We start from the raw sequence: 21813 nt of genomic DNA on the forward strand, positions 1-21813 counted from the left end.
CTGAGGTTGCAGTGAGCTGAGATTGCGCCACTGCACTCCAGCCTGGGTGACACTGTGAGACTCCATCTTAAAAAAACACAAACAAACCAAAAACCAGCATTATATTTTTAAAAATTCTTTTTACTAATCAATTGTATTATGCATTTAAAAAACCCTAATTTATTGTGGCAAATACCAGAGTTATTAAAATCTTTTATAAGAAAAACACTATGTAAGACCAGAAATTACCTTCTAAATACCACTATTGTTTTTAAATCTAAATGGCTCCTAGGAAAAGCAAGCCATAACAGAATTATCCTAAACTACTTAAACATTTGTGATTCAAACATTTTCACTGTGTTTCCAATTTGAGTCATAAATTTTGTAGTTTAGCAGACTGAATGAAATTCTTCATTTGAGAAGCTCTACTTGACTACTTTAAACTACTTCCAGGCCTCACAGTGAACAGGGAAGGAACATTACACAATACCATAGTATACTACTATGGTTTGCTTCCAATCTGTTTCTTAGACAGTACTGTCTTTAAAATGGCAAATGTGATCTCCTCCTGTTTTAAAATCTTTCAACAGCTTCTTTGGCATCCCAACCCGGGCTTATAACAGCCTCCACGACCCAAGTGCTGTTTGCCTCTCACCCTCTCACCTCCCTCTGAGCACCACACACTATGTTCTTCAGTTCCTCTAACTTGTTTCTGGGCCTTCACATACCCTTCCTTCTCCCATAAATAGTAAGGCTTTCCTCTAACTCCCAGATTAGGTTGGCATCCCTCACTGTGTCCCCACAGAGCATCCTGTCCTTTCCTTACACTCGCATGGTTTTCATGAATCTTCCAAACTAAAACCAAAAGCTCCATACAGGCAGAGTCACTCAGACACCACTGATCTCCTAGCCCTACCACTATACCTGGCACATAGTGGGTGTCGAATAAAATATTTGTCAGTGAATAAAGTACTTAGTACACATACTTCCTTTAGTATACATGTATCAAAAGACTTCTAATTACCAAGTTGAAGAACATCACAAAGCTAGAAACAATAAAAAATTAGGGTCCAAAGAGATAACAGCTTTGGTTAAGCTAAATGAGGTTCAATAATGGTAGTTGCTTAAATTCTACAGTTAGACTAAAACCAAAATAATCCATGCCAGGAAAAGTCTAGAAATTTAGGAATGGGGGGATGGGAAGAACACCTGAGAAAGACTGTGATTTTAGCTGGTAGAGTAATTAAGGCTGCCAAAGAAGTTTCCATAGACTGTCAGAAGACAAAAAATGTCTAGAATGACAACCAGACTCCATTTACATAACTGCATTCAATCTGGGTACCAAAGAGAACTACCAAGATGGTGAAGGGTTTGACACAAACGCTAAGACTAACTTGGAAATAAACATTTTATTTTATTTTACTTTTTGAGATGGAGAATAGCTTTGCTGCTCAGACTGAAGTGCAGTGGCATGGTCTTGGCTGGCTGTAACCTCCACCTCCCAGGTTCAAGTGATCTTCCTGCCTCAGCCTCGCGAGTAGCTGGGATTACAGGTGTCCATCCCCACACCCAGCTAATTTTGTTTGTTTGAGATGGAGTCTTGCTCTGTCGCTCAGGCTGGAGTGCAGTGGCGAGATCGCAGTTCACTGCAACCCCTGCCTCCCGGGTTCAAGCAATTCTCCTGCCTCCCTCCCAAGTACCTGGGACTACAGGCATGCACCAATGTGGCCGGCTAATTTTTGTATTTTTAGCAGAGATGGGGTCTCACCACGTTGGCTAGGCTGGTCTCAAACTCCCAATCTCAAGTGATTCACCCACCTCGGCCTCCCAAGGTGCTGGGATTACAGGCGTGAGCCACTGCACCCGGCCAAAAAATAAAAATTTTAGGATACAACATACTGCTAACATTTGACAGTCCTAGGACTGCCACAAATTGCAACATGCTCCTGGATAAGTTACAAACTTTTGAGTTTTAGTCTTCTCATCCCCTAAAATAAGGTTTCATAAGCTCCCCTCCAGATCTAAAATGGTAATAAATAAGATTTCTATGTGGTCCCAAATTAAAAAGCTAACATTAAAAATTAATTTAAAAAATTTAAAAAACAGACAAAATATACTTTAGCTCATAAGGAGTATTTTATAATGAACTGACTAAAAAAATGACATTGGTCATTAAGCAAGCAAGTTTCCAGTTACTAGAGTTATAAGGGGTAGAAAGGTAACCAATTCATTAGATGTTGCAGAGGCAACCATGCACTAAGCAATGTTAGAGTACTCCCGCCTACCTACCAACCAATAGAGATTCTTATCCCAAAAGAAAAATGTAGGCCGGGCGCGGTGGCTCAAGCCTGTAATCCCAGCACTTTGGGAGGCCAAGACAGGCGGATCACGAGGTCAGGAGATTGAGACCATCCTGGCTAACATGGTGAAACCCCGTCTCTACTAAAAATACAAAAAAAAAACTAGCCGGGCGAGGTGGCAGGCGCCTGTAGTCCCAGCTACTCGGGAGGCTGAGGCAGGAGAATGGCGGGAACCCGGGAGGCAGAGCTTGCAGTGAGCTGAGATCCGGCCACTGCACTCCAGCCCGGGCGACAGAGCGAGACTCCGTCTCAAAAAAAAAAAAAAAAAAAAAAAAAAAAAAAAAAAAAAAGAAAAATGTGCACTTAAAAGGTCAAACACCATTCCTCTTCCCCTCTTTCAACAAATACATAGTTAACAGTATACATTCTGAACATCTCTTTATGCATAACATTTACTAAAACGTCCCTAAAACAATATCAGACCCTTTATATTTATCCACACCTGTCTCATTTTTAAAAGTGGCTGTATAGTAATAATAAGCAGTGAAATTTTGAGATTATTTCTAGACCAGGTACTGCTGGAAGAGCTTCATAGGTTACTAATTCAATCTTCACAACTCTAAGGAAGGCTCTATTATCTTTACTCCCTCCCTGTTTATAGATGAGGAAAATGAGGCACTAAAAGGTACTTATTCAAGGTCACAGTATTTCACAACCATACCATGAACTAAATGAATCAACCTCCATTTTTATGGCTATCTAGTTATTTCTAACATTTCCTTTTACAGTGTTACAGGATTAACATCTTTGTCTGTATCTTTTACTTTTGCATACAAATATATACTCCCACCAAGTTTATGTCCCCCCTATTTCCCCATTCTCTCAATCTTGTATTTTTCTGGCACTGGTAATGCCAAGCCCTTTGTTTTACTTTTTTTTTTTTTTTTTTTGAGACAGTGTTTCATTCTTGCTGCCTAGGGCTGGAGTGCAATGGCACGATAGCGGCTCACCGCAACCTCTGCCTCCTATTCTCTCAATCTTGTATTTTTCTGGCACTGGTAATGCCAAGCCCTTTGTTTTACCTTTTTTTTTTTTTTGAGCCAGTTTCACTCTTGCTGCCCAGGCTGGAGAGCAATGGCACAATAGCGGCTCACCGCAACCTCTGCCTCCTGGGTTCAAGCGAATTCTCCTGCCTCAGCCTCCCGAGTAGTTGGGATTACAGGCACACACCACCACGCCCAGTTAATTTTGTATTTTTAGTAGAGACAGAGTTTCTCCATGTTGGCCAGGCCAGTCTCCAACTCCCGACCTCAGGTGACCTGCCCGCCTTGGCCTCCCAAAGTGCTGGGATTACAAGGTGTAAGCCACTGCACCTGGCCGCCAAGCCCTTTGTTTTTCATGCCTGTAACCCCAACACTTTGGGAGGCTGAGGGTGGGTGGATCTCTTGAGGTCAGGGGTTCGAGACCAGCCTGGCCAACGTGGTGAAACCCCATCTCTATTAAAAAAAAAAATACAAAATTGCTAGGTGGGGTGATGCACACCTATAATCCCAGCTAATGAGAAAGCTGAGGCAGGAGAATCACTTGAACCCAGGAGGTGGAGGTTCCAGTGGTCTGAGATTGTGCCACTGCACTCCAGCCTGGGTGACAGAGTCTCGCTCTGTCTCAAAAAAAAGTTCCATTATCTTTTAATATAAAAGTTGGTCATAGTTAAATCTGGCCATCTAGGTGGTTTTGTGTCAATGCTTAGGAAAGGTGGTTCCCTTGGCTGGCCACGGTGGCTCACTCCTGTAATCCTACGACTCTGGGAGGCGGAGGCAGGCGGATCACGAGGTCAATAGATCGAGACCATTATGGGTAACACGGTGAAACCCCCATCTCTACTAAAATAGACAAAAAATTAGCCAAGCATTGTGGCGGGCACCTGTAGTCCCAGCTACTCGGGAGGCTGAAGCAGGAGAATGGCGTGAACCCAGGAGGCGGAACTTGCAGTGAGCCAAGATCACGCCACTGCACTCCAGCCTGGGTAACAAGGCAATTCCGTCTCAAAAAAAAAAAAAAAAAAAGGAAAGGTGGTTCCCAAACCACATGGTTTCTTCTCCTTTGTCCAAAATCTTCATCTCAGTAGCAAGAATGAAAAGGTTGGCACTTCCTGGTACTGTGACTACCACTGAATCATGGGGAGTGGAGAGTAGGTGATTACAGGAAATCAGGAAGGAAATGCCAGCCCCATGAAAATCAGGTCAGGCTTCAAGATCAACTGGCCTATCATGGTCTGATGGTTGAGGAGATCTCTCATTTCTCACAGTTCTTAATGTCTTAGCTATTCTGATAGTGCTCAGGAGCTCTCAAACTCAAAAACTCTCTCTCTTTTTTTTTTTTTTTCTTTGAGACGGAGTCTCGCTCTGTCGCCCAGGCTGGAGCGCAGTGGCCGGATCTCAGCTCACTGCAAGCTCCGCCCCCCGGGGTTTACGCCATTCTCCTGCCTCAGCCTCCCAAGTAGCTGGGACTACAGGCGCCCGCCACCTTGCCCAGCTAGTTTTTTTTTGTATTTTTTAGTAGAGACGGGGTTTCACCATATTAGCCAGGATGGTCTCGATCTCCTGACCTCATGATCCGCCCGTCTTGGCCTCCCAAAGTGCTGGGATTACAGGCTTGAGCCACCGCGCCCGGCCTAACTCTCTACTTCTAATTCATCTATGCTGATTTTTGTTTTAGATTATTTTGCTCTCCTGCTTATCCATTTTCTAGACTAGTAAGTTATACTTTGGCTTTGGAAACACAGGTATGGCTTCCAGGATTTACAGAACAACTGAAACAATTTCTTTTTTTTTCCTTTTGAAACAGAGTCTCGCTCGGTCCTGGAACGCAGTCGTGCAATCCTGGCTCACTGCAGCTTCCATCTCCTGGGTTCAAGTGATTCTCGTGCCTCAGCCACCGAAGTAGCTGGGATTACAGGTACCCACCATCACACCCAGGTAAGTTTTGTATTTTCAGTGAAGACGGGATTTCACTGTGTTGGCCGCGCTGGTCTCGAACTCCTGGGCTCAAGTGATCTGCCCGCCTTGGCCTCCTAAAGTGCTGGGATTACAGGCATGAGCGACCACGCCCGGCCTGTACTTCAGTTTTTAAAACCAAATAGCTAGAATCCTGAGGTGGACTTTCTAAGGAGGAGGACAAATGAACCTCCTGAAGTTGCACGTAAGATTTCAGTATATGTTTTTGGGGAAGAAAGTCCGTAAGTTTCATTAATTCTCAAAGGGACTGTGATCTAGAAATGATTAAGATCTGCTCTAGAGCTTTGCTACTCTAATTATTGACCTGGGACCATGTTAGAAATGCAGAATAATCAGGCCCCATTTCAGACTGAACCAATCAAAACATACATTTTAACAAAATCCCCAGGTTAATTCCTACACACATGAAGTTAGAGAAACACTGATCTAAGCAGTGTGCGAAATCTTAAGGCTCCCCACCCCCCAGCCTTTTTTTGGGAGACAGGGTTTTACTCTGTCACTCAGGCTGGAGTGCAGCCTCCTGGACTCAAGCCATCTTCCTCTACCTCGGCCTCCAGAGTAGCTAGACTACAGGTACACACCAACACATCTTGCTAATTTTTTTTTTTTTTTTGAGACAGGGTCTCATTCTGTCACCCAGGCTGGAGTGTACTGGCACAATCTTAGCTCACTGCAGCCTTGACCTCCCAGGCTCAAGTGATCCTCTCACCTCAGCCTTCCGAGAAAAGGGGACTACAGGAGTGCGCCACCATGCCCAGCCAATTTTCATTTTTTATTTTTTAAGAAATGGGGTCTTTCCATGTTGCCCAAGCTGGTCTCAAACTCCTGAGCTCAAGTGAACCTCCTGCCTCAGCCTCTCAAAGTGGCGGCATGAGCCATGGCGCCCAGCCTCACTATGCAAATTTTTAAAACTTTTTTGTAGAGACAAGGTCTCAGTATGTTGCCCAGGCTGGTCTCAAACTCCTGGGCTCAAGTGATCCTCCTGCCACGGCCTCCCAAAATGCTAGGATTGCAGGGATAAGCCACTGTACCCGGCCAACACCCCCTTTAAAAAAAAAAAAATTCTCATTTCCATATTTTACAAAAGACTTTGGTACAGAGATTATTGTGGCCCACAAAACCCAAAATACTGGCTGGATGCTATAGCTCACATCTATAATCCCAGCATTTTTTTTTTTTTTTTTTTGGGAGATGGAGTCTCGCTCTGTCGCCCAGGTTGGAGCGCAGTGGTGTGATCTCGGCTCACTGTAACCTCCGCCCTCTGGGTTCAAGCAATTCTCCTGTCTCAGCCTCCCAAGTAGCTGGGATTACAGGCACCTGCCACTGCACCCGGCTAATTTTTGTATTTTTAGTAGAGACGGGAGTTTCACCATCTTGGCCGGGCTGGTCTTGAACTCCTGACCTCGTGATCCACCGGCCTTGGCCTCCCAAAGTCCTGGGATTAAAGGCTAAGGCAGGAGGATCATTGAGGCCAGGAGTTCAAGACCAGCCTCAGTGACACAGTGAGATCTCATGTCTATAAACAAACGAAAAACCAACCAACCCACAAAGATAGTATGCCAACTCCTCTGCTCTACAGCATACTCTATTTTGTGTTAAAGAGCATTTAATGTTTGCTAAATGTTTAAAGCCAATTTCAATCCCAAAAGGTTTCTAAAAGCGAAAAAAAAGTCCACATACTATCTAAATCACACTTTTAGAGCAAGAAAGCTCCTTAAAACATTACTCCAATTACCTAATTCTGCAGAGGTTAATGTACATAGTCCAATGTCATGCAGAACTGGGATCATAATCCAGGTTATTTTATGAATCCAGTCATCTATTTCACAACTCTGCCTTTTACTCAACTGCCTCAAATGCAGTTTACACTTGCTATTAAATTGCTATTGCAGTTTACACTTGCAACTACATGTTGACTGTCTGAAATGAAAGTTTCCTTCCTTTAAATTGCTGTCAAGTTTAAGAATTATTCTTTTTATTCCCAAGTAAATCTTGAAATTGCTGGCACCACTATTGGCTATTAAGTCTTTATTTTAGGAAATAAAATTATCAATTTCTGTACAAGTGCTAAAGCAAATGCAATTTTATGTTAAGATGATCGTGTCACTTCCACTACTTACATAATCTTAAAAGATGATTCGCTCCAGAGTATATACTACAAGACAGAAGTCATCTGAGGATATTATTTCCTAGTGCTATTCATCAACTCTGGGTTACCAAGATACGTAAAGTTTGTTTTAAACAACCCTGAAAACAGTGTTCTTGAGAAGTCAATAAATAACCCCTGGGGCATATACTAGAAGCCCCAAAATTCTAAAACTAAGACTTCTGGCCAGGGATGGTGGCTCATGCCTGTAATCCCAGCACTTCGGGAGGCCGAGGCAAGAGGATCCCTTGAGCCAGGAGTCTGAGACTAGCCTGGGTAATACGGGGAGACCTTGTCTCAAAAAAACACCCCACAAAACCATGGCTGGGCACAGTGGCTCATGCCTGTAATCCCAGCACTTTGGGAGGCCAAGGGAGGCAGATCACTTGAGGTCAGGAGTTCGAGACCAGCCTGGCCAACATGGTAAAATACCGTCTCTACTTTAAAAAAAAAAAAGGAAAAAGAAAAAAAGAAAACAGAAATGACTCAGGCTATTATAGCTTGATTTACTTTCATAATGTCAGCAGACAATACAGAAAGCTTAAAAACAATGATGTGCATTTCTCATAAGATTATGGTTTCCATCCATCCAGACAAGTATTTTCTTGGCCTTAAGATAATGCAGAATTACTGTGGCTTCATAAGACGTGAACATGTAGGTCATTTTCTCTCTCTCTTTTTTTTTTTTTTTTTTGGAGTCAGGGTCTTACTCTGTTGCCCATGCTGGAGTGCAGTGGCTTAATTTCAGCTCACTGCCGCAGCCTCGACCTTCTGGGCTCAAGTGATCCTCCTGCCTCAGCTTCCCGAGTAGTTGGGACTACAGGTGCGTACCACCACATCTAGCAAATTTTTGTATTTTTTGTAGGGATGGGATTTTACCATGTTGCCCAGGCTGGTCTCGAACTCCTGGACTCAACTGATCTACATGCCTTGGCCTCCCCCAAAGTGCTGAGATTATAAGCATGAGCCACTGAGCCCAGTCTGTGTGTGGGTTATTTTCTCCATGTTTTTATTTGCCGTATCAATTTCATTTGGCTCTTGTGTTCTAGATACTTAAGATTCATATTAGCATTTGCTATGTATGCTTACCCAATTTCTCTTTGAAATGATTAACTGGTATAGCAACATCTAAAATTTAGTTTCCTGGCTGGGCACAGTGGCTCATGCCTATAATTCCAGCACTTTGGGAGGCTGAGGTGGGTGGATCACTTGAGGCCAGGACTTAGAGACCAGCCTGGCCAACATGGTGAAACCCTGTCTCTACTAAATATATAAAAATTAGCTGGGTGTGGTGGTGGGTGCTTGCAATCCCAGCTACTAGGGAGGCTGAGGAAGGAGAATCGCTTGAACCCAGGAGATGGAGGTTGCAGTGAGCTAATCGGTCACGCCCTTGGACTCCTGCCTGGGCGACAGAGTGAGATTCCGTCTCAAAAAAAAAAAAAAAATTAGTTTCCTTAACTCTCTCCATATCTCCCTCAAAAAACCATCTATTCCAGCTTAGTCTTTGAAAAGTTCAGCCAGAACCATCCTACCAGATATCTTCCAAAAGCTGACAAAGAATTTTAAAGTCAGGAGATGACCTTTACATTCCAAACAGTGACTACAAAAAGGTCTGTTCCTTTCTGCAAATATCAAAATAGTTAAGTCAGTACTTTTTATTTTCAGCTTCAAATTAGTTTACAACATTCTCCAGTTTTCCAACACATCTGAAAGACCCCTTCACATCCAATTTCATAATGTAAATGAAAATATAAAAGTTGCCAGGTCTAAAAGCACAATTTATGCCATTTAATCTTTCAGGCTACGCAAATAATACTTCGACTGACAAGAAAAAATTCAGAATTGAAGTTCACTGTACACTTTTCACAAACCTGAATTACCAGGCTAAATGCTAGATTGCACGGTCAATTTGATTACTAATTCTAAAAGAGACAGAAGTTTAAAAGGCTCAACATGTATAGTCTTCATAAAATAAATACCTATTTATCTGGCCCAGGTTACGCAGTCACAGTATGCTTTTCCAAAATGTTCCATACAGTAGTTGTAAATGCCTTAGAATTATATCTTACCCAATTCAATGACCTGGCTGGTCCTAGTAACCCAGCCAACTATCATTTCTAATTTGGATATAAGTTTACAAACATCACGAAAGGTCACCAGAGCATAGTGACAACCTAAATATTACAACTGGGCTGGGCGCAGTGACTCACACCTGTAATTCTAGCACTTTGGGAGGCCGAGGTGGGTGGAAAAAAATGAACCCCCGCCTGAGGTCGGGGGTTCGAGACCAGCCTGACCAATATAGAGAACCCCTGTCTTTACTAAAAATACAAAATTGGCCAGGTGTGGTGGCACATGCCTATAATCCCAGCTACTAGGGAGGCTGAGGCAGGAGAATCGCTTGAACCTGGGAGGCGGAGGTTGCGGTGAGCTGAGATCGTGCCATTGCACTCCAGCCTGGGCAACAAGAGTGAAACTCCATCTCAAAAAATAAATAAATATTACAACTGTAACAAGGCTTCCTCAACATGATAAAGGGCACCCATGTATGAGACCCACACCTATGTCATACTTCAGGGTGAAGGACTGGACGTCTTCCCCCTATGATCAGTAAGATAAGGATGTCTGCTCTTGGTACTTCGACATTGTATTGGAGATTCTAAGCAGGGCAATTAGGCAAGAAATAAAGGGCATCCAGACTGGAAAGAAGTAAAAACATTTTCATTTGCAAATGCATGATCTTGTATTCAGAAAATCTTCATGAACCCATAAAAACTATTAAAGCTAATGAGTTCAGCAAGATTGCAAAGTACAAGATCAGTACATAAAAAACAACTGTATTGCTACATGCTAGCAAAGAACAATATGAAAATGAAATTGAAAAACTGAAAAAAGAATTCCTAACTCAAGGCAGATTAAAGACTTAAATGTAAGGCCGCAAACTGTAAATATCCTAGAAGAAAACCTAGGAAATACTCTTCTCAACACTGCCCTAAGCAAAGAATTTATGACTAAGCCTCAAAAGCAAATGCAACAAATAACTTGACAATTGGGACCTAGTTAAACAAAAGAGTTTCTGCACAGCAGAAGAAATCTATCAACAGACTAAACTGACAACCTACAGAATGGGAGTAAATAACTGCAAACTATGCACTCAACAAAGGACTAATAACCAGAATCTGTAAGGAACTTAAATCCACAAGAAAAAAACCAAGTATCACTGTTGAAAACTGGGCAAAGGGTATGAAAAGACACTTCTCAAAAGACAACAATTGAGTAGTCAACAAACATACGAAAAAACGCTCAACATCACTAGTAGAGACATGCAAATCAAAACCACAATAAGATAGCATCTCACACCAGTCAGAGTGACTATTACTGCTAGGCACGGTGGCTCACGTTTGTAATCCCAGCACTTTGGGAAGCTGAGGTGGGAGGATCACTGGAGCCCAAGAATTCAAGACTAGCCAGGGCAACATAGTAAGACTTCATTTCTACGAAAAAAATTAAATATTAGCCCGTCATAGTGGTATGTGCCTATAGTCCCAGCTAACTTGGAAGGCTCAGGTGGGAGGGTCACTAGAGCCTGGAAAGCCACGGCTGCAATGAGCTATAATCATGCCACTGAGTTCCAGCCTGGTCAACAGACTGAGACCCTGCCTCAAAAAAAAAAAAAAAAAAGAAAAGAAAAGAAAAAAAGAAGAAAAAACAAGGAGGGGGAGAATACTTACACACTGCTGGCAAGAATGTAAACTAGCTCAGTCCCCGTGGAAAGGAGTTTGGAGATTTCTCAAGAAACTAAAAACAGAATGACCATTCAACCCAGCAATCCCATTACTGGGTATATATCCCAAGAAAAAGAAATTGTGGCCAGGCGTGGTGGCTCACACCCATAATTTCAGCACTTTCGGAGGCCAAGGCGGGTAAATCACTTGAGCCCAGGAATTCGAGACCAGCCTGGGCACCACGGTGAGATCTTGTCTCTATGAAAAACACAAAAATTAGTAGGGTGTGGTGGGCACCTGTAGTTCCAGCTACAAGGAGGCTGAGGTGGGAGGTTGCACTGAGCCGAGATCGCACCACTGCACTCCAGCCTGGGCGACAGACTGAGACCCTATCTCAAAAATAAATGGGGTATATATACACCATGGGATGCTACGCAGTCTTGCAAAAGAATGAAATCGTGTCCTTTCCAGTGAAATGGATGCAGCCAGAGGCCATTATCCTAAGTGAGTTAACCCAGAAACAGAAAACCAAATACCGTATGTTCTCACTTGTAAGTAGGAGCTAAACACTGGGCACACACATGGTCATTAAGATGGGAACAATAAACACTGGGCACTCCAAAAAGTAGGAGGGAAAAAGGGGCAAGGACTGAAAAACTATCCGTGAAATACTATATTCATCATCTGGATGATAGAATCAGCAGAAGCCCAAACCTCAGCATCATACTTTATATCCACGTAACAAACCTGCACATGTACCTTGAATCTAAAAATTTTAATTAAAAATAAATACCACCAATAGGCCAATTTCAAGTTACAAAAAATCATTCCAATTACAAATATTTTCCCCCAAAAAACCAATGCAATACTTAATAAACAAAAAAAGCACAAGACTTGTACACTGACAACTAGTGTTGAAAGAAATGACAGACCTAAAAAAAAAAAAAAGGAAAGACATTCCTATGCTCATGGATCCAAAGACTTGCTATCAAGACACATGGTACTGACCTAAGGACAGAGACCAATGGAGTAAGAATAGAGAGTCTAGAAATAAATTCTTGCATTTGTAAATTAGTTCCATCAACTAATAAACATTATTCAGCAATAAGGAATGAAATACATGCTATATTCATGAACAAAATATAACACTATGCTAAGAGAAAGCCAGTCACAAAGACTGATTCCATTTATATGCAATATCCAGAAAAACATAGTAATCCACCAAACAGATAATAAACTGTGGTTGTCAGGAACTGGTGGGAGGAAAACAGGGCAACAACTGCTGATGGGTATGAGTTTTTTTGAGGGTGACGAAAATGTTCTGGAATTAAGATGATAATGAGGATCACACAGACCTTGACTATACTAATAATCTGGCATTCAATAATTGCATTGAAGGCCAGGTGCAGTGGCTCACGCCAGCACTTTGGGAGGCTGAGGCAGGTGGATCGCTTGAGGCCAGGAATTCAAGACTTGCCTGGCCAACATGGCAAAACCCTGCCTCTACTAAAATTACAAAAAAATTAGCCAGGCGTGGCCAGGAGCGGTGGCTCACGCCTGTAATCCCAGCACTTTGGGAGGCCGAGGAGGATGGATCACGACGTCAGGAGTTTGAGACCCTCCTGGCCAACATGGTGAAACCCTGTCTCTACTAAAAAATATAAAAATTAGCTGGGTGAGGTGGTGCATGCCTGTAATCCCAGCTACTCGGGAGACTGAGGCAGGGAGGCTTGGCAGTGAGCCAAGATCATGCCACTGCACTCCAGCCTGGTAACAGAGCGAGACTCGTCTCAAAAACAAAAAAAAAAAAGAAAAGAAAAAGCAAGCAAGCAAGCCAGGTATAATGGCCCACGCCTGTAATCCCAGCTACTTGGGAGACAGAGGCAGGAGAATCACTTGAACCTGGGAGGTCCACAGGTTGCAGTGAGCGGAGCTCACACCACTGCACTCCAGTCTGGGTGACATAACAAGACTCTGTCTCAATAATAATAACATTATAATAATTGTATTGAACAGACACATACATTTCAACTGTTTCTTCTGCACAGCAACTATGTTTCCATTAGGTGAACCTATCATATACTTCTGATTTCAAATTTCATTCATAGAGAACTTACGATAACATTACAACAGTCAATATGACAGTTCTGTCCTTAAGGTGCTCACTGCCTAGTAGTATAACGACAGTATTTAATAAAATGTCCACATGTATTCTAAACCTAGATGTCTGTTTTGCATTCCTGTTAGAAAGGTCACAATTTAAGAAGCAAGCAAGCAGCACTTAAGAGCCCAATGTCTCACATAGCTGGGCTTAACTAAAATAATAGTAGGTCAGGCGTGGTGGCTCACGCCTGTAACCCCAGCACTTTGGGAGGCCGAGATGGGTGGGTCACTTGAGGCCATGAGTTTGAGACCAGCCTAGCCAATATAGCAAAACCCCATCTCTACTACAACTACAAAAATTAGCTGGGTGTGGTGGTGCACACCTGTGAGCCCAGCTACTTGGGAGGCTGAGGCACAAGAATCACTTGAACAGGGAGGCAGAGGGTGCAGTGAGCTGAGATCATGCCACTGCATTCCAGCCTGCACAGCAAAGTGAGACCCTGTCTCAAAAATAATAATAATAATAATAATAATAAAAATTAAAGAAAAAGAGCCCAACATCCAAGCAATGTACATGCTTTTAAACAATTACCATACTGTGGGGGAAGAGCTGGGGCAAAAAAAGTGGTAAATAACTACCAGAATCAGCACTATCCCTGAAGGATTCAGAAACAGGTGAAAGGAAAATGGATTTAAATTTGTACTCCGCTTGGTAGCAGCAGTATATTCACCTAAGGGATTTAAACTCAGAGTTTTTTTGAATATTAAATTCATTGTCTTTTGAATATTCAAATATAGGGAATGGTTGCCAGGGGCCAGGGAAGAGGGGAACAGGAAGTTAGTGTTTAAGGGGTACATTTCAGTTAGGGAAGATAAAAGCTCTGGATGGTGACAGTCCCAAAACAATGTGAATGTACTTAATGCCACAGAACTACATGCTTAAAAATGGTTAAAATGCTAATTTTATAATATGTATATTTTACCACAATAGAAATAAGAAAAATTCTATTAGACTGAAAATCTTAAGTCACATACACTGCAGATCAAACATTATTTGACCTTTCTAAACTATCAAATGCAACAACAAAACTATACTACCATATACAGAATGAAATTTCAGTGTGAAAAGCGGGATAAGGGCCGGGCGCAGTGGCTCAAGCCTGTAATCCCAGCACTTTGGGAGGCCGAGGCAGGTGGATCACGAGGTCAGGAGATCGAGACCATCCTGGCTAACATGGTGAAACCCCGTCTCTACTAAAAAATACAAAAAACTAGCCGGTGAGGTGGCGGGCGCCTGTAGTCCCAGCTACTCGGGAGGCTGAGGCAGGAGAAGGGCGTAAACCCGGGAGGCGGAGCTTGCAGTGAGCTGAGATCCGGCCACTGCACTCCAGCCTGGGCGACAGAGCGAGACTCTGTCTCAAAAAGAAAAAAAAAGAAAAAAAAGCGAGATAGGTCAGGGTAATAACCAAAGCTTCACCACTATGAGATCTGTGCGCTTAGCAAATTTATTAATAAACTCTAAAAAATCTGCCTAACTTTCCAAAAAAAACGTGGCTTTGGTGGTACTGAAAACTGAAAAAAAGGCCTGGATGTCTGCAGCATAAAGGAGCAGCATTGGCCAGGCACGGTGGCTCAAGCCTGTAATCCCAGCACTTTGGGAGGCCGAGACGGGCGGATCACGAGGTCAGGAGATCGAGACCATCCTGGCTAATACGGTGAAACCCCGTCTCTACTAAAAATACAAAAACTAGCCGGGCGAGGTGGCGGGCGCCTGTAGTCCCAGCTACTCGGGAGGCTGAGGCAGGAGAATGGCATAAACCTGGGAGGCGGAGCTTGCAGTGAGCTGAGATCTGGCCACTGCACTCCAGTCCGGGCGACAGAGCGAGACTCCGCCTCAAAAAAAAAAAAAAAAAAAGGAGCAGCACAAGATGAAATCATAGAAGAAAGCAGGAGGTACACACACACAATGAAAGTTTATCAGGTCAGAGAATTTTGTATTGTAAGTGCAATGGGAAAGTCCCTTAAGGGTTTTTCAGCAGATGAATAAATAACACAACCTTTAAGAAACCGCTCTGGCACTTGTGTGGAGAATGGACTGGAGGAAGACAACAAAAGAAGCCAGAGCCTAGTTAGGAGATGATGACAGCTGCGGTGTGAGATGATGGCTAGACTAGTGTGCTGACTGAGGAAACAGAGTTCACGAACTTGGGTGTGTTCTGGAGATAGAATCAGTGGTCTTATGGACAAATCAGAGGATAAAAGAGGGGTAAAAAACATCAAGATGACTTCCAAGTTTCTCAGTTAACTAGGTTAGAGTGTCTTACAAGAGACGGGAAGGACTGGCAAGAACCAGGATTCAGAGATACAGAGAAACCAAAGTCACCAATTGAAGAGAAGCTGGCTTTTGTTTGTTTCTTCAAAAAGGATGGTGCTTTGAGGTATCACGGTTATGGTTACCTCCGAAGCTGTCTACCATTGCCATCTACTGATGCTAACTGAGGATAATGGCTTTGGGGGTAATTTCTCTAAGTCTTCAAGTAGACTCAACACACTAAAATAGCCCCAACAAGGCAAAGCATAGTGGCTCACACCTGTAAATCCCAGAACTTTGGGAGGCCAAGGCAGGAGGATCACTTGAGGCCAGGAGTTTGAGAACAGTCTAAGCAACATAGATAGACCCTGTCTCTATTTTTTAAAAAAAATTAAACAAGAAGAAGCTGAAGAAATGGTAAGCATAAAATCAAACAGAATCTCATACACATATTTAGGTGATGTCATCTACAACCTCCCCCACCACATATACTTGCGGAAAAACAATCTCCTTTCCAATGTTTCCTTCTACAGGTAGTAGAGTACCATCACACCCAGTCACGTAAACTAGAAATCTTGTCAGTATCTTTGATTTACACACTCTCTTATCTATTCAGTTATCAAAATTTGTTGCTTTGAGTCAGGCACAGTGGCTCACACCTGTAATTACAACACTTTGGAAGGCCAAGGAAGGAGAATCGCTTGAGCCCAGAAGTTTAAGACCAGCCTGGGCAACAAAGCAAGACCCCATCTTTACTTTAAAAAAAACAAACAAACAAACAAACAAAAAAGGCCAGGCGCAGTGACTCACACCTATAATCCCAGCACTTTGGGAGGCCGAGGCGGGAGGATCACAAGGTCAGGAGATCGAGACCATCCGGGCTAACACGGTGAAACCCCGTCTCTACTAAAAATACAAAAAATTAGCTGGGCGTGGTAGTGGGCACCTGTAGTCTCAGCTACTTGGGAGGCTAAGGTAGGAGAATGGCATAAATCTGGGAGGCAGAGCTTGCAGTGAGCCAAGATGGTGCCACTGTACTCCAGCCTGGGCAACAGTGCGGGACTCCGTCTCAAAAAAACGCTGGGCATGGTGTCATGTGTCTGTATTACCAGCCACTCAGGAGGCTGAGACAGGAGGACCCCTGAAACCAAGGAGTTTGAGGTTGCAGTGATCATACTACTCCACTCTAGCCTGGACAAGAGAGCAAGCCCATTTCCAAGTTAAAAAAAAAAAAAGAGAAAGAGAGAGAGAGAGAAAGAAAGAAAACAGGGAGGACAGAAAGAGGGAGGGAAAGGAGGGGAGGAAGCGGAGAGAAGGAAGGGAAAGGGGGAGGGAGAAAGGAACTTCTTTAGCAGGGCGTGGTGGCTCACTCCTGTAATCCCAGCACTTTGGGAGGCTGAGGCGGGCGGACCACCTGAGGTCAGGAGTTCGAGACCAGCCTGATCAACATGGAGAAACCCCGTATCTACTAAAAATACAAAATTAGCTGGGCATAGTGGCACATGCCTGTAATCCCAGCTACTTGGTAGGCTGAGGCAGGACTGCCTGAGCCCAGGAGTTGAGAGACCAGCATGAGTAACATGGCAAGACCCGTCTCTACAAAAAAATACAAAACTTAGCCAGATGTGTGGTGGCTCATGCCTGTGATCCCAGTTATTCAGGAGACTGAGGTGGGAGAATCACTTGAGCCCAGGAGGTCAACGTTGCAATGAGCCGTGATGGTGCCACTGCACTCCAGCCTAGGCGACAAGAGCAAAACTCCATCTCAAAACAAAACAAAACAATCTGCTGCTTTGTAACTAAGTCAGAGGCTCACTTTTTGAACTACTCATGACCAGAGTTCTGTACCCACTAGAGATTCAGAGTTAATATTCTAGGTTGAGACCTGACAAAAACTTTTTTAAAAAGAGTGCCCCCAGATGATTCTGATGTGCACTCCTGCTTAAGAGCCACTCTTCATGAACTCAAAAATCTTTCCTTCATTATTCTTTTTTTTCTTTTTTCTTTTTTTTTTGAGATGGAGTCTCGCTCTGTCGCCCAGGCTGGAGTGCAGTGGCCGGATCTCAGCTCACTGCAAGCTCCGCCTCCCGGGTTTACGCCATTCTCCTGCCTCAGCCTCCCGAGGAGCTGGGACTACAGGCACCAGCCACCTCGCCCGGCTAGCTTTTTGTATTTTTTTAGTAGAGACGGGGTTTCACCGTGTTAGCCAGGATGGTCTCGAACTCCTGACCTCATGATCCGCCCATCTCGGCCTCCCAAAGTGCTGGGATTACAGGCTTGAGCCACCGCGCCCGGCCCATTATTCTTAATGTTACTGTCCTCATTATCTCTTGCCTAGACTACTAAAATAGCCTCCCTATATCTCCAGCCTTCCCCATTCTGACCTATTTTCTTCATCACTATCAGAATTCCCTAACTCAAATATTTTTTGCTATTAAAAAAAATGTGGGCCCGGCGCAGTGGGCTCACGCCTGTAATCCCAGCACTTTGGGAGGCTGAGGCAGGACTGCCTGAGCCCAGGAGTTTGAGAGACCAGCCTGGGCAACATGGCAAGACCAGTCTCTATAAAAAAATACAAAACTTAGCCAGGTGCGTGGTGGCTCGTGCCTGTGATCCGTTATTCAGGAGGATGAGGTGGGAGAATCACTTGAGCCCAGGAGATTGACGCTGCAGTGAGCCGTGATGGTGCCACTGCACTCCAGCCTGGGTGACAGAGCGAGACCCTGTCTTCCCCTCATCAAAAAAAGTGACAACTGGTAAATTCTGAATAAGATCTTACATACTATTGTATCCATTTCCTAATTCTGATAATCATACTGAGGGTATATAAGAGAACATCCTTGATGTTATAAAACAAATGTTATTTAGGAGTAAAGGGGCATCATGTCTGCAATATACTCTCCAACAGTTCATACGAAAATGTGTGTACACAGAGTGAAAGAATAATACACCCGTGATAAAATGTTAACATTTGTGTCAAAACAGAAATTTTTTTGCTTTGAGATGGAGTCTGGCTCTGTCGCCCAGGCTGAAATGAAATGGTGTGATCTCAGCTCACTGCAACCTCTGCCTCCTGGGTTTAAGCAATTCTCCTCAGCCTCCCGAGTAGCTGGGACTATAGGTGGGAGCCACCACACCCAGCTGATTTCTGTATTTTTAGTAGAGATGGGGTTTCACCACTTTGGCCAGGATGGTTTTGATCTCCTGACCTCATGATCCACCTGCCTCAGCCTCCCAAAGGGCTGGGATTACAGGTGTGAGCCACCGCGCCCAGTCAAAATAGGACCTTTTAAAAAATCCAATAGCCAAGACACTTCATTCTGAGTTGTACTTTTCTTAACACTCTACTTAAGGAAGGTGTTAAATCATTTACACACAAATACTACACAGTCCCAAATAATCGACTTACTGACATATATGTAACACTATCCTTTTTTTCTGGAAGAACAACAAAAATTTCTGGATGAGAGAATATGACAAGGCAATTTCCTTTCAGAGGCCAAAGTTGGAGCATGGGTTAAGGGATGCAGCTCTTTGAATTCTTTTCATTAAAATGAGTAAGACAATAAAAGACAAAGCACACCCTTCCCAAGTATAAAAGCATTACTACGAGGTAATTCACAAATAGCAACAAAATAAATAGTATACTTAACTCAGAAAGGTATGAAAAGCCAGATAATCTGAATAATAGTAAATAATGACTCTCTAAGTAAAACAGCCAAAACAAGCAACCCACCGAGACTACTCTGGTTGGTTCCAGGGGTGTTGTGATTTTGGACTGTCAGAAATATGACTGCTGGGCACACCTGTAATCCCAGCACTTTGGGACACCAAGGCAGGATCACTTGAGCTCAGGAGTTTGAGACTAGCCTGAGCAACATGGCAAAACCCCCCCTCTACAAAAAATATAAAAATTAGCTGAGTGTGGTGGCATGCACCTGTGGTCCCAGCAATTTGGGGGACAAAGTGGGAGGATTGCTTGAGCTTGGGAGGTGGAGGTTGCAGTGAGCTGAGATCATGCCACTGCACTCCAGCCTGGGTAACAGAGAGAGACTCCCATCTCAAAAAAATAAATAAATAAAAAAACAACAGCACTAATCTAGAGCAGTGAGGATACTGACCCCTCACCCCAGTGAGGTCTGTGGAGAGTTCTGGACTCACAGTGAATTCATGGACTCTTTGAAGCTGATCTCTGGAATTCAGGCAGAGACTCCTGGCTCAGGGTAACACATAAGTATTTTTAAGCATATCTTTTTTTTTTTTTTTGAGATGGAGTCTCACTCTGTCATCAAGCTGGAGTGCAGTGATGCAATCTCGGCTCACTGCAACCTCTGCTTCCTGGGTTCAAGCGATTCTTCCTGCCACAGCCTCACAAGTGGCTGGGACTACAAGCATGCGCCACCATGCCCGACTAATTTTTGCATTTTTAGTATACACGGGGTTTCACGTTGGCCAGGGTGGTCTCAATCTATTGACCCCGTGATCTGCCTGCCTTGGCAACCCAAAGTGCTGGGATTACAGGCGTGAGCTACCACGCTGGGCCAAGCATAGCTTTTAGAGTCTAGAAATTACCCTTGACCATGAACTCAGATAGTTGTAGGTATGACTTAACATTTGTGCCAAGAACCAAAATAGGAAAAACAGTGTCGTCATTAGCCAGTATTCTAACAAATTGCTCACTATAATTAATTGTCAAATCAACATTAGGTTTTACCTCTCTAGCACTTGTGTTCTACAATGTATTTAAACAAGTAGAATTCAAAATACCTTGTTTAAAAATAAAAACCAAAAGCCTTATCAACGACAGGAAGGGAGGTGCTAAAACACTTCAAAATAATTTTAGAGAATGCAGGATTTGTATGAATGGCACTAAAATGTGTTAATTGATACATGAAAACAATTTTTTTTTTTTTTTTTTTTTTTTTGAGACGGAGTCTCGCTCTGTCACCCAGGCTGGAGTGCTGTGGCCGGATCTCAGCTCACTGCAAGCTCCGCCTCCCGGGTTCAGGCCATTCTCCTGCCTCAGCCTCCCGGGTAGCTGGGACTACAGGCGCCGCCACGTCGCCCGGCTAGTGTTTTTTTTTGTAGTTTTTAGTAGAGACGGGGTTTCACCGTGTTAGCCAGGATGGTCTCGATCTCCTGACCTTGTGATCCGCCCGTCTCGGCCTCCCAAAGTGCTGGGATTACAGGCTTGAGCCACCGCGCCCGGCCAACAATTATTTTAAATATAATTATGAGCCTTGAGAAAAAGACTACATTCGGAAATACAATCTAGAATAAAAGAAAAATAACCAACTCAACTCACCAGCAATTTCTACAATATCACCAGGAACTATGTCTTTAGCTTTAATCCGCTGTACACTCTTTCTGTCCTGTCGATACACTTTGCCCATTTCAGGCTCATATTCCTTAAGGGCTTCAATGGCATTTTCAGCATTTCTTTCCTGTATAAAAGAAAACAGAACAGTAGTAAAGACCTGCCTGACACTGCAATTATTTCTAACCCAAGGAATAAAATTTTAGAGGTCTCATCTTTAAAAAAAATTAAAAATTTAAAAAAAAAAAAAGCAGCCCACTAGTAACATTTGCACTAAACAATTCACATCTACGGCAACAGACACAAGGACACTTATTATTTTGCATTAAAACTGAAACGTAAGTACATTCAATTAAGGTAAGGGGATAAAACAACGAAGAAAAGCAATTATAGACTCTGCCGTCCCTAAGACTGTAAAACACAGCTTTCACCTTTAGCCAAATCCCCCTGCCATTTAAAATGAATTCTGTCTCATGAGAAGCAGTACAGCCTAACGGTCTGGGCTCAGGAGGCTGAGGCAGAAGAATCGCTTGAATCCGAGAGGCAGAGGCTGCAGTGAGACGAGATCCTACCACTGCACTCCAGCCTGGGCAACAGAGCAAGACTCTATCAAAAACAAAAAAAACAAAAAACAAAAAACCACCCAACTCTGGGCTAAGCTGCCTGGGTTCAATACAGGCTCTTAGCGCAGTTACATCACTGTATAGAGGTTACACAACACACAAGTTTACTTTCTATAAAATGACAACACTAACAGTTCCTACCTCAAGGTTTGTGAGGATAAGTCATATGTAACATGCTTAGATTGTGTTTGGGCACACAGTAAATGCCATGAGTGATGAATCTCTCTCACAAATTCTAAGAACTATCCCTCCAGTTGTAAAGACCAATGAATGGCTGAACTCTCATCAGAGC

At 43.3% G+C, this 21813-nt stretch overlaps 1 protein-coding gene across 3 annotated transcripts in view; it reads right to left on the reverse strand.

Annotated features, from left to right (window-relative positions):
* Positions 1–21813, reverse strand: part of ATP2A2 (ATPase sarcoplasmic/endoplasmic reticulum Ca2+ transporting 2) — a 73530-nt gene that overhangs the window by 36117 nt on the left and 15600 nt on the right. For all 3 annotated transcript variants that reach the window (XR_004439588.1, XM_033220645.1, XM_033220646.1), the window contains exon 5: positions 20887–21025. Coding sequence is in view for 2 of the 3 variants with exons in the window: in XM_033220645.1 (XP_033076536.1) it covers positions 20887–21025 (139 nt within the window). In the remaining variant the exon portion in view is untranslated. The remainder of the gene's footprint in view (positions 1–20886; positions 21026–21813) is intronic.

This window comes from Trachypithecus francoisi, unplaced genomic scaffold, assembly GCF_009764315.1.
Source record: "Trachypithecus francoisi isolate TF-2019V2 unplaced genomic scaffold, Tfra_2.0 Lachesis_group11, whole genome shotgun sequence".
Taxonomy (NCBI): domain Eukaryota; kingdom Metazoa; phylum Chordata; class Mammalia; order Primates; family Cercopithecidae; genus Trachypithecus; species Trachypithecus francoisi.